This window comes from Ovis aries, chromosome 3 (genome assembly GCF_016772045.2).
Source record: "Ovis aries strain OAR_USU_Benz2616 breed Rambouillet chromosome 3, ARS-UI_Ramb_v3.0, whole genome shotgun sequence".
NCBI classification, from domain to species: domain Eukaryota; kingdom Metazoa; phylum Chordata; class Mammalia; order Artiodactyla; family Bovidae; genus Ovis; species Ovis aries.
This window is the reverse complement of record NC_056056.1, coordinates 35,680,525-35,693,652: the sequence shown is the minus strand read 5'-3', so window position 1 is coordinate 35,693,652 and position 13,128 is coordinate 35,680,525. Positions and strand designations below refer to the sequence as shown.

Below are 13,128 nucleotides of genomic sequence, written 5' to 3'. Positions count from 1 at the left end.
GAGTTGTAACCTCCATCTCTTTCTGCTTCCTGTCTTCACTGATCCTCTCTTTTCCCAGAAACGGTAAGCCTTGAAATGACTACTTCTAGCCACTAGAGCAGTGATTGCTGTCCAAGGGTATACATTTGTATTGACTCAAAATTAAATCCTAGAAGATTCAACTGTGAATCCATATCCTCCACCACCACACCACACTAAGCCTACTGATATTTGCAAACCATTTCTTCTTGCATCCCTAGAGCCCAAGACTTCTAGGATAACCTTTGTTTCAGAAACTGAGATTGTAATTATTTCTAAATATTCTGACTTTCTTAACAGCTGCATTATTTTACCTGTTAGAGATGCTTGAGAACATAGGATATTAGAACGGATATTCTATTAAAACAATAAACGTGGATAATAAGACATCAGAGGAAAAAAAATTACTTGATAAAATTTACTATCTTCCTCACTAATCCTAAATCTTAATATGAGTCTCTAGACTCAAATGTAAATAGATTTCTAAATCCCAATAAATCCTAATCTTGGATTTGGACATTTATCAGAAAAGCCCTGTATTCAAATACAATAATAACACTCTGGACTATGTTTTCAAACTGTCAAAAATTCCCTCACCTGGAACTAACAGTTCCAGGAACTAAAAACCATTTAATCGCTCAATCTCGAACAATGAACCATCTTTATGCCTTCTCCAGCTTTTCATCTAAAAAGAAGCAAGAGGAGAGAAAGCAACCTTCAGCCTATCTCCCCTATTCCTCAACCTGCTTTTTCCAAGAGACCTGGCCTTGGGTTTACACACAACACTTGCCCTGCAGAAGCTGAGGTTGCCAAGATCAACTAGCACTTCCTTCAAATTGCCTAATCTTTAGACTGCTGGGTCATAATTAAACAACTGAATCAGAAAAGAAGCTTTAAACAGTTTGGCAGTTCCTCAAAAGGTTAAACAGAGTTACCCATTGACAAAGGAATTCCACTCCCAGTTATATTACCCAAGGGAAATGAAAACATATGCCCACACAAACACTTGTACGTAAACATCCATAGCAGTATTTTTCACAACAGCCCAACGCAGGAAACAACTTAAATGTCCATCAAGTGACAAACGGACAAATAAAAACGTAGTACAGTCATACAATGAAATAGTTTAGCCATAAAAGGAACGAAATACTGACACATGCTTCAATACAGATGAACCTGCAAAACATTAAAAAGAGGCCAATCACAAGAGATCACATAACGCATTATTTCATTCACATGAAATGTCCAGAACAGGCAGAATCCACAGGAAGTAGATTAGGGGTAACCTGGTGCTGGAGAGGAGTGAAGGGAAAAGGGACTTGTCAGCTAATGGGAACAAGGATGTGTTTGAGAATGGTGGGGAGAACTTTCTAATGTTGATGGTGGTGCCTGATGGGTTGCACAACTCTGTGAATATACTACAAACCACTCAATTATGCAATCCAAAAGGTGAAATTGCATGGTATATGAATTGTATCTCAATAAAACTATTATTTAAAAAGGAAAAAAGAGAGACTTGGGAATTCCCTGGCGATCCAGTGCTTTCACTGCAGGGGACCAGGATTCAATTCCTGGCTGGGGAACTAATATTCCACAAGCTGTGTGGTACAGCCAAAAAAACAACAATAAAGCTTAAAAAAAGGGGGTGGGGGGAGGAGGGGCTTTAATATGGTTTCATTAATCTTCATTTTTCAAATCCATTCCTTTTCTTGACGTTCAAAAGGACACAAAAGACGTAAACTTCCTATTTGCTTAGTCTTCCAGCTTAACTAAAAATAATCACAGCAGTTTCACAAATTTAGACATCTGATAGGTTGTGATTAAGTGAAAAACAGATTTAAAAACAAGAATACACACATCCCAAGATTTTCATAAACAGTGGGCCAAAACTATAAACACAATCATATTCTGTTAAGTTTTGCTAATAGTCTACTAACATGATACTAATAGTCTACAATTTATCTTGTAATACTAAGTTTAGCTTTGTAGCAAAGTAAAAAAAAAATGCAAGAAAACATTTAAAAATTAATTTATAAAGCTACATAAACAATATTCTAAAGATGTAAAGTATCTGAAAGAAAAATGCATCAAAATTTCAACAAGTTATCTCTGGATCATGGAATTATGGGGAGGACTTTGGTTTTAATTCTTCAGTTCATATAAGAAATTCTTTCCTGTAAGAATAAGAATGCTTATTTTTATAATCAGAAAAGCATATCCCAGACACTCACAGTTTTAAATGTACATGATACACATACATAATACATAATCAAATATATGCTATAATATATATAATGGGCACATGTTAGTTATCATCAGCTGATACAGCCCAGTTTTTAAACACTTGGATCATGTCTGTATTTGGGAACAAAGCTAGCACAATCTGAACCACCCAGAAGCAGATTCCCAAACAAGCAGATTCTACTCATCCTATTTCAACTCCTCCAAAGTAAACTCAATATTGACAGTCTGAATAAAGCTCCCCAGGTGATTTCTCTATACTCCCACTGCCATCCTAAGTCCTTTTGGAACTGCTCATCAAAGTAAAAAAGCTTTTAGTGGATTTCCCAGGATACTCACAGAAACTTGCTTCAATTTAAACAGCCAGTCAAAAGCACGATGATAAACCCACAACAATGTAGTAGCAGGGTCACTACAGCCGAGAGTGGTAGGAATCTCTGGCTTTGTAGTAAGCAAAACTTAATCAAGAAAATGTATTGGAGGAATATGCACTGTCCAAACAATAAATTAGTATACTGTTTTGCATTAAATAATATCAACAACAAAAAATTAAATGTAAATGGTGCTTTAGAAATTCACATGATTTGCCCACCTAAGTAAACACAAACCAACTCATAAAATGTATACTAAAAGTATTATAGCTGACTGGTAATCTGATGTAATAAAAAGAAAAAAATAATCGAGACTATGTTATGGAACTACAATCAACATTTTAAAATGAGATTAAATATTGCTGATCAAGTTCTGTACTTTCATTTAATACTAAAGACAAACCAAAAATTTAACTATAGCTATTCTGCTAAGCAACCTCACTTGAATTTGAGTTACTTTTAATTAAAATGTAATGTCACTGAAAATCAAGTGATTTTTATTTGGAGACTAAAAAAATTTATTTCAATACTAAAAGTAACTACTTTCTAGAAAATCCAAGTCTGTTTTGGATGTCTTTGGACAGGTCTAGATTTTGCAAAGGAGAAAGGGGCCTGGAGAATTAAATCACTTGTATAAATTGAGAATTCCCTGAATGAAGAGACAGTGTCTTGTCTTTGCATTCCTGGTGACTGGCACAAAGCAGGTCAGTAAATTCTTGCTAATTTAAAAGGGGAAAATGTCTGGAAAACGATCATCAAAAACCAGAACCGAACACTGATGTAATTCAAATTCAAAGAAACAATCACTTAGCCTATTTTCCCCACCGTATCTTTCTCCTAGTAGCCTTGAACAATCGGTGAGTGAAGTTTCTTAATTATGTATAATCATAAAATCATCTCACTTAAGACATCCCACATCAAACATTTAAAAATACATAAGTTTATCTTGTCTTATGCCTATAAAGTATATAAATAAGTATATGGAAAACAAAAATGAAGAAGTTGGATACAAGCATCATATTTTTAAATAAATTTACAAGCCAAGTTCATGATGAGCATAAACTTCTCCCAAAGTTAACAAGATATTAAAATTTTTAAACAGCTACATTTCCCTCTCAGAACAACAAATAATTAAACAACAAAAAAATTTTCCCCTCAAAGCAAATGTCTCACACCCAGCAAGATGTTCACATCTGTTAAAATCCACAAAGTCTTAAACAGTGAAAACTGACTGCAGGCACCAGGGGGCCTCCCAGGAATAACTTAATAGTAAAGGAAAAAGCAAATAAGAGTTCCTGGTAAAACTTTGCTTCTTATTCAGTCTTAAAAGACACTCAGTCTCACACTGCTGGAAGACTCACATCTGCAGCAAATTTACTGTAGTTTGCTACACAACCGGTATACACAGAAACTGATGAGATACCGACACTTCGGCCAAAAAAAGGAACCAGCGCCCTCCCTTCCGCCCCCCAACCATACAATCTTCTGTGATGCTTTTCCATCACAGTAAGCACATACTGTTTCACTGTGAAAAATAATTATCTTCAGGAAATTCGAAAGCAAGTAACAACGTCTATGTAATCCTGCCACAGTTTCTGACAGAGAGGACTCTAAATCTTTTTTTTTTTTTTTTATGGGTCAATTTCTTTTCTACTCACTCACAAAGCAGTTAGTGATGACGCAAATGTTGGGATAAAGGCATTCGCGGGCAGAAGACCGCGATGGACTTTGAATAATATCCTGGCCTCTCCATCTCTTCCTTATCCCTCAATCCCCAACCCTAACATAAAACTATCCAATAAAAACAGAAGGGCCCAGAAACTTCAAAAGCTGCGAAGACTTGCAAAGACCCTTTAAACACAACAGAGGCTTTACAATCGACCTCTCCTAAGTTTGTGCAGAAATCAAATCCTGCTCAAACCTGTTAAGATTCTCAAATTCGAAAACTAATCCCTACAGCAAACGTGTGTCTACATATTTCTGGCGTGCTTCTTCGTCTCGGTCAGACCTGTTTTACTATTTTTTAAAGCTAAATTAGACATGGGAGGTACTCACGCTAGTGTTATCTTCTCCCTAAATAGTTCGTCCTGTAGGATCATGTAAAATTTGCTGAACAGATCAAACAGTTTTCCCAGGTGGATTTTAAAAAAAAATTTTTTTCACTCCCAGAACAAGAATCGGGAGGCAGCCAAGGGCAAGGCACAAAGAGCACAGAGGAGAAACACACAATTCGCGGGCATACAATGCATCGGAGCACGCATCCCGGCCCACTCCTTCTGGGAAGGGTCACCCCACGCCCCGGCCGCGCGCCGCCGTGCGGGTCCCCGAAGGTCCGCGGGGCACTGCCCGCCCGCGGGGACGGCCCCTCTCGGCCGGCCTCTCTCCCGGAGGCCGCTCCCCCGGCCCACCAGCTTCTTCGCCCCCATCCTCGGCGGCCGTCTCGGGGCGGGAAAAGCGGGGAAGCGGACGGCGGAGGGGGTGGGGTGGTGTTCCCTCGGGCTCCAGCGCCCGAGGGACCAGGAGGGGTAAGGGAGAGCGTCCCCTCCCCGCGGCCCGCCGGGCCCCGACTCACCCTCCAGCAGTCGGGTAATAAGGCTGTCCACGTTCAGCTCCCCGTCCGCCATCTTGTCGGCACCAGACGCTCCTTCCCGGCAGCGGGAACAAGGGCTTCTCGGCGGCGGAGTCTGCGGCGACCGCTCGGCGTGCCCTCACCTACAAGTCACGCGGCGTTTCGACCCCAACTCCAACTCCCCCTTCCCCCAGGCCCTCCCCCCCACCCCGTCCCCACCTAGCTGCGGAGCTCGCACACACTCGGAGGCACCCACGATAAATAAATAAATAAACAAGCGGAGCCCCCCACGAACCGGGCCGCGTCAGACCCAGCCGCCGCCGCCGCCACCTCCTCCTCCTCCTCCTCCTCGGCACCGCCCAACTCCGCAAAGCTCACCAGCGCCGCCGACGGCCCCACCCGCAGCGCCACTCACTCCACACCGCCCTGCCCCGCCACCGCGCCACGCAGCCCCCCGCGCAGGCGCACGGCGTACTCGCCTCGCGGCCCCGCCTCACCCACCCCCTGCCCTCGCGCAATCGCACTGGACTCGGTTCGCCCGCCGCCACCGCCGCCGCGCCGCACCGCCCGCTTCGCGCAGGTGCGTCGCCCTTCCTCGCCAGTTCCACTGCGCTGAATCTCAGCGGCTGCGCAGGCGCCCCGGAGGCTCCCAGGGTTTGCTGGGCTGGGGAAGCTCCCATTACGCAGAGCGCGCGTAGGCAGTGTTGACCTTCCCGCCTCCTAGCTGGCCGGGCCCCGGCGCTACGCAGACGCGGTTGTGGCTGTTCCCGCCTCGCTTTTCTTTTCTTGGTTTCAGTCCCTGATTTGGCAAGCAATTCCTCGTTTTCAGTAAGCGGGAAACGTGGACTGCTGTTACCCATGTTTGAAGCTGGATTTGTCCGTTTGGAAAACGAGAAGGGGTTTTTCTACTGGAAAAGTTTGACTTTGCAAATAAAGGGTTTTATAATCCAGCGGTTCCACAAGGTTGGTTGCCAAGTGTACGTGGATGAAATAAATTGAAAAGGGCCTTGGGAGGGTCAGCAATAAAAATATTTCACATGAGTTCCGCTGTCTGCTTTCTTTAGATCTCTTTCAAATACGTCTTAAATTCTGTGGCTGCTGTTTTTCACAGTGCATTTAGCAACAAGAAAAATACTTTCATTATATGGCTTAATCATTCTACCGTGTGATTTTGCATTTATCTCCTACACTCGACTGTGAGCTACACGGTAAACCCAGTTTATCTTTGTGTTTTCAGCTCCTGCCACATCTGGTAATGTAGAAGAGAGGGACAAAGAAACACTGAGGCTCAGAAAGCTTGGTTGCTCCTCTCTTCTTTCCATCACATAATTCTGCCTCTAGAAAAGCAGGGGGAAGAGCAGCCACGCAAAAGATCTAGATAAGCCAGAGTTTTTGGCCTGTTCTCAGAAGTGGGTCAGAGGCAAAGTCTTTAATCATTCCTCAGGTGTTTGTCCAGAAACTTAAGATACTGTTTCAAGCTCAAGGCAGTGCTCCCCCCACTCTCATATCACCAATAATAACTAACATTTTTGAGATCCCTGTATGTGCTCAGGCACGGTTTTAAATGTTATACAACATGTGTTGTTTAATCCTTACACTAGCCCTATGAGGTAGGTACTATTATTATCTTTACTTTGTAGATGGGATTTATTGAAACTCAGAATGGTTAAGTACCTAGCCCCAATTCAGTGGCAGATCTGGGATTCAAACCCAGGCATCTAGCACCAGTGTCTGCACTGTCAACAGTTGTGATATACTCCTCCTCAGTGTGTGATCTGAGATGCTTAAAATATGCGTGTGCTGTATCATAAACGCTGATAACAGAAATCATAGATTTTTTTTTGGGGGGGGGGGGAGGGGAGTGAAGCATTGTCCAAATAAGGATTTTATGATGGTTCAGATGACTTATAGAGATAGGATTTCCTAATCATGAACTTCCAGATGTTCAAGCTGGTTTTAGAAAAAGCAGAGGAACCAGAGATCAAATTGCCAACATCTGCTGGATCATTGAAAAAGCAAGAGAGTTCCAGAAAAACATCTATTTCTGCTTTATTGGCTATGCCAAAGCCTTTGACTGTGTGGATCACAATAAACTGGAAAATTCTGAAAGAGATGGGAATACCAGACCACCTGACCTGTCTCTTGAGAAACCTATATGCAGCTCAGGAAGCAACAGTTAGAACTGGACATGGAACAACAGCCTGGTTCCAAATAGGAAAAGGAGTACATCAAGGCTGTATATTGTCACCCTGCTTATTTAACTTCTATGCAGAGTACATCATGAGAAATGCTGGGCTGGAAGAAGCACAAGCTGGAATCAAGATTGCCGGGAGAAATATCAATAACCTCAGATATGCAGATGACACCACCCTTAAGGCAGAAAGTGAACAGGAACTGAAAAGCCTCTTGATGAAAGTGAAAGAGGAGAGTGAAAAAGTTGGCCTAAAGCTCAACATTCAGAAAACTAAGATCATGGCATCTGGCCCCATCACTTCATGGCAAATAGATGGGGAAAGAGTGGAAACAGTGTCAGACTTGATTTTGGGGGGCTCCAAAATCACTGCAGATAGTGACTGCAGCCATGAAATTAAAAGAGGCTTACTCCTTGGAAGAAAAGTTATGACCAACCTAGACAGCATATTAAAAAGCAGAGACAGTACTTTGTGAACAAAGGTTTGTCTAGTCAAGGCTATGGTTTTTCCAGTGGTCATGTATGGATGTGAGAGTTGGACTGTGAAGAAAGCTGAGTGGCGAAGAATTGCTGCTTTTGAATTGTGGTGTTGGAGAAGACTTGAGAGTCCCTTGGACTGCAAGGAGATCCAACCAGTCCACTCTAAAGGAGATCAGCCCTGGGTGTTCGTTCTTTGGAAGGAATGATGCTAAAGCTGAAACTCCAATACTTTGGCCACCTCATGCGAAGAGCTGACTCATTGGAAAAGACTCTGATGCTGGGAGGGATTGGGGGCAGGAAGAGAAGGGGACGACAGAGGATGAGATGGCTGGATGGCATCACCGACTCGATGCACATGAGTTTGGGTGAACTCTAGGAATTGGTAATGGACAGGGAGGCCCGGCATGCTGCAATTCATGGGGTCGCAAAGAGTCAGAAACGACTGAGCGACTGAACTGAACTGAACTGAACTGAACCCCGTTTTGTCTAGCTTTCTCTCCATTTCAAGATTTAGCATGTACATTGGTGGCGAACACAGACCAGGTGACAATCTCTTAGAGTGATCCTGTCTGAAATAGTTTTCATTGATTCTTACTGCTGCCAGATCATCCTGGGGCCTTTAGGAGTGAATGAATGGATCCTCATGAAACTCTTTTATTAATGAACATTAATTTATACCTGTTTTATTCCAGAAGAAGAGATTTAAAGTAGCTTATATAAACACATGCAATATGATCAATTAAAATAAGTACAGAGAATAATAGCACAAAAGAAAACTGAGGGAGAGATCATGGTAAAACTAGCAGTATTGTATGCAAAATGCATGGCATAAGGTCCTTTTGGTTTGCTAGGGATAGGTCACAAGTATGGTTCTAAGCTTTCTAGTGACCAAGGAAAATTGCAATCAGTCAGCAGCAAGTGGAGTAAGTGTTCTGGCTGAACTGGATCTGGAACTTGAGTAGACCAGCTTATGGACTTAGATGCCGCTTTCCCAGATCTCTCCACAAGCCTCTAAGACTAACAATCCTTTAGAACACTTAAAAAGTGTCTTTTTATCCTCCACTTTTCATGGGACCCATTGCTGTTAAGTTGACCAGTCGTGTCTGACTCTTTGTGACCCCATAGATGTCAGGTTTCCCTGTCCTTCACCATCTCCCGGAGCTTGCTCAAACTCATGTCCATTGAATCAGTGATGCCCTCCAACCATCTCATCCTCTGTCATCCCCTTATCCTCCTGCCTTCAATCTTTCCCAGCATCAGGGTCTTTTCCAATGAGTCGACTCTTTGCTGTCAGATGGCCAAAGTATTGGAGCTTCAGCTTCAGCATCAGTCCTTCCAGTGAATATCCAGGCCTAATTTCCTTTAGGATTGACTGGTTGGATCTCCTTGCAGTCCAAGGGTCTCTCAAGAGTCTTCCCCAACACCACAGTTCAAAAGCATCAATTCTTCAGGACTCAGCCTTCTTTATGCTCCAACTCTCACATCCATACATGACTCCTGGAAAAACAATAGCTTTGAGTGTACGGACCTTTGTTGGCAAAGTAATGTCTCTGCTTTTTAATATGCTGTCTAGGTTGGTCATAGCTTTTCTTCCAAGGAGCAAACGTCTTTTAATTCCATGGCTGCAGTCACTATCTGCAGTAATTTTGGTGCCCAAGAAAATAACTGTTTCCAGTTATTAAGGGAAACACTGTTTCCATTGTTTCCCCATCTATTTGCCACCAAGTGATGGGACAGGATGTCATGATCTTAGTTTTTTGAATGAAGCCCCATGAAAGAGAACTTTGAACACTGTCCTCAGTTAGGGTCCAATATATGCAGATACATTTAACGGACAAGGAACACCCAAAGTAACTGAATTATACAGAGAGAAAGTGAGCACCTTAGAGAAAATACTACAAGTGGAGTAGGGCAGAGAGAGCCCAGTCTCAGCAGAGTTCTGGGAGTCAGAAGGGCTTGGAGAGTGGTTCTGAGTACTGCCTACAGATGGAAGATGGCCCTTCACCCCCACCCTCACCAGATTTTCTAGTGTTTTAGAATCCTGGGTAAGAAGGGACTATTGTGAAAATGAAAGAGCTTATCACTAGTGGCCCAACCAACTTTCCTGTGGGATCTGCCTCCAAAAATATTACATGAGAATTAAAATTAGACTTCTTCAGATTTTGAAGTTTGACTAGTGTGTATACTATATATTACTAAACACTTCTGCAGCTTTTGGGACAGCTCACTGTAAACTGAATTTTTTTTTTTTTAAAGAAAATCATAGGCATATCTATGTCATATAAGGTAAATACAGACTACATTATGCCTCATGTTAGTTTAGGTCAAAGGAAATTTGGAAAAGAAAGAAAAAATATAAAAATCACCTATAATTTCACCAGCCATAGATAACCATTCTCTGTTTTCTTTCTGAATGTACATGAGTGCTCAGTTGCTTCAGTCATGTCCGACTCTTTGCAACCCTGTGGACTGTAGCCCACCAGGCTCCTCTATCCATAGGGATTCTCCAGGCAAGAATACTGGAGTGGGTTGCCATGCTCTTCTCCAAGGGATCTTCCCAACCCAGGGATCGAACCTTCATCTCTTATGTCTCCTGCATTGGCAGATGGGTTTTGGTTTTTGTTTGTTTGTTTGTTTGTTTGCTACTAGTACCACCTAGGAAGCCCTTCTGAATATATATATATACTTATTTATATAAAGTGAAGTGAAGTGAAGTGCCGCAGTCGTGTCTGACTCTTTGCGACCCCATGGACTGTAGCCTACCAGGCTCTTCTGTCCCTGGGATTCTCCAAGCAGGAATACTGGAGTGGGTTGCCATTTCTTTCTCCATATTTATATAATATATAATTATTTTATAAATATATTTACTATATATACATATATAGTGGGTTTCCCCTGCTATCTGAAAGTAGAGTATTCCTATGCATTTACCCTAGGACATATCTTGCTAACAGACACACAAAATAAATCAGATAAAGTACAGATGCTCACAGACACAATTCAGTTACAGCAGCCTGATTCTGAGATGCTGAGTATAGTTCCTAGGGAAAGAGCTTGGTGGTGCTTGGTGTGAGCACTGCCTCTGTCATAGCCCACTGGAGAACTAAGGCTAAACACTATTTTTGCTTCTCACATTTTTGTAAAAATGAAAGTCCTCTTTAGATTTCTTTCAGTTAGCAGAAAAAGATACTCATGTAGATCTTTTATAAAGTCAAAGTTGCATAAAGTGAACTTTCTTAAAGCAGGGAAGAGATAGATGAATGCCTATTTTGTAAAACTGGTCATGCTTCACTTCCATTTCATCCTTCTTTGTTAAGTGATTTTTCATGCCACATTTATGTAAATCTCAGTTTTCAGAGTTAATTTGGACCTTAAAATGTAGGCAAGACATTGAGGACAAAGGAAGAGGTAAGAGGTGGAGATCTGGAGACCGGAAAAGGGAGTGCTGCAGGCAGCAGCAGCAATAGAGGCAGTTGGAACCACTGTGAGGATCAAGGGTAGGTAGGTCCCAAAGAGACAGAGCCTCCTGTAGCACATACTGACACTGACGAATTTCTTGGCCTGAGTCTGAGCAGTGACCTGTGGGCAGAATGGGATCGCCAGTTAGGGAAGTCAGCAGCTTAGAAGCCGAGACACAAGAAAGCTGCCAGTGGTATAGGAGACACTGGTTGGAGCACTAACAATATTTGGTGGGCTTTGAAGAGCACCTGAACCTGGAGACCAGCAGATTTTAGAGCAGGAGACTAGCAGGTAGTGGTCCTGATGGCATGCAGGAAACTGCCTACCTTTCTTTCTGGACATGTGGCCAGACTTAGAAAAAGGATGAGGCTAAGGTCCTCCTCCTGGTGAGACCAGGACTGTTAATCTATTAATAACAGACTAAAGCAAACCATTAGCTAGAGTCCCAACCCAGTAGGGCTTTAGATAGTGCTGTGTCAGACCCAGTTGTTAAACTTTCAGGGAATTTTGCAAGACAGTTGTTAAACAATCTTATTTAAAAAGTAAATTATATAGACTTACAATAAATATAACACAGTCAAAGGTAATGATTACTCAAGATTCATCACATTCTATTTATGTTGCTACATCTTACTATTATGTATATTCTAAAAGTTGTTAACATGTATCTGTAAGGTGGAAATACTGTATAATGAAATGCTATTATGCATCACTTTCCAAATCTACTTTCAGTGACATTATATTGGCCTAGGTGGGAGGAATATTTACACCAAGGAAATCAGTGCATGCTATAAATCCAGAGCTTTTTTCCACTAGAAAACTGGTTGTTCAACATTTACCACCATGCCACTGGGCTTAGGAGTGACAACATGCATGTTAATATCCTTGGGTAATTCCAGAAATGTCTGTGGAGGGAAATTAGACTTCCTGATTGTATAGGACTTGGGGAATCATGATTTAGGGTCTTAATAAAATCATGATCTTATTTGTACTTACTGACAAGAATTGCCTGGGCTAGACCAGCGCTCAGAGAAACCCAGCTGTTACTATACTGAGACCAGAGAGATGTCCCTGGGGATTGTCCTCAAAGAAGGCACTTTAGAATGCAGTGAGCAGTAGCCTCATGATTCCTTCTAGTAAACACAGCTCAGACTTTCATAGGGACATTTTATATGCCTCTTGATATTGGTCAATAGCCAATATGGTGTGAAGCTGAGTAGGTTTAGGTAGCAAAGTATGAAGGTTGTGATAAAGACATATAGACTTTTGTTGCCTTGACTAATCCAAGATAGCTTAGAAATGAATGAATCGACATTCATCAAACTGTCCTTCCATGAACATGATTCCTTTCAATCAAGTCTTGAATAAGTCTTAAATGGCAGTAAGTTCTAAATTTTACTAGACATACCTTGAGGGCAGCCATTCTGTAATCAAATATCACAGGCTTTTGTAGTCAGTTTACTTCAAGGATATTGAGAAACCAGGTCAGGACACACTCATCAGCATGAGGCTACCTCTATCAGTACAGAGCCAAGCTGCGGTGTACACCCAGGCATGACCAAGAATTTTGCTTAGGATTTACTTTTGGTTTCATTTCAATACCCATATGAGAGAATAATCAAGCACCAAAGTGATCATTTAAGTCATAAGGCATGTCCTCAGTCATTTTAGCCCCCCAAATTTGGGCTCCAAAATCACTGTAGATGGTGACTGCAGCCATAAAATTAAAAGATGCTTACTCCTTGGAAGAAAAGTTATGGCTAGCCTAGACAGCATATTGAAAAGCAGAGACAGTACTT

General features: G+C 42.0%; 1 protein-coding gene across 4 annotated transcripts in view; it reads right to left on the bottom strand.

Moving 5' to 3' along the window:
- PPP1CB (protein phosphatase 1 catalytic subunit beta) overlaps window positions 1–5,667 on the bottom strand; it is a 35,702-nt gene extending 30,035 nt beyond the window's left edge. The window contains exons 1-2 of one of the 4 annotated variants that reach the window (XM_060413836.1): window positions 5,419–5,667; window positions 5,203–5,342 (exon numbers count right to left, since the gene is read on the bottom strand). In XM_060413836.1, coding sequence (XP_060269819.1) covers window positions 5,203–5,254 — 52 coding nt within the window. In that variant the 5' untranslated portion in view covers window positions 5,255–5,342; window positions 5,419–5,667. The remainder of the gene's footprint in view (window positions 1–5,202; window positions 5,343–5,418) is intronic. The other 3 variants (XM_060413837.1, XM_027966641.3, XM_027966640.3) reach the window with 3 other exon arrangements.
- Between the last annotated feature and the right edge of the window lie 7,461 nt (window positions 5,668–13,128).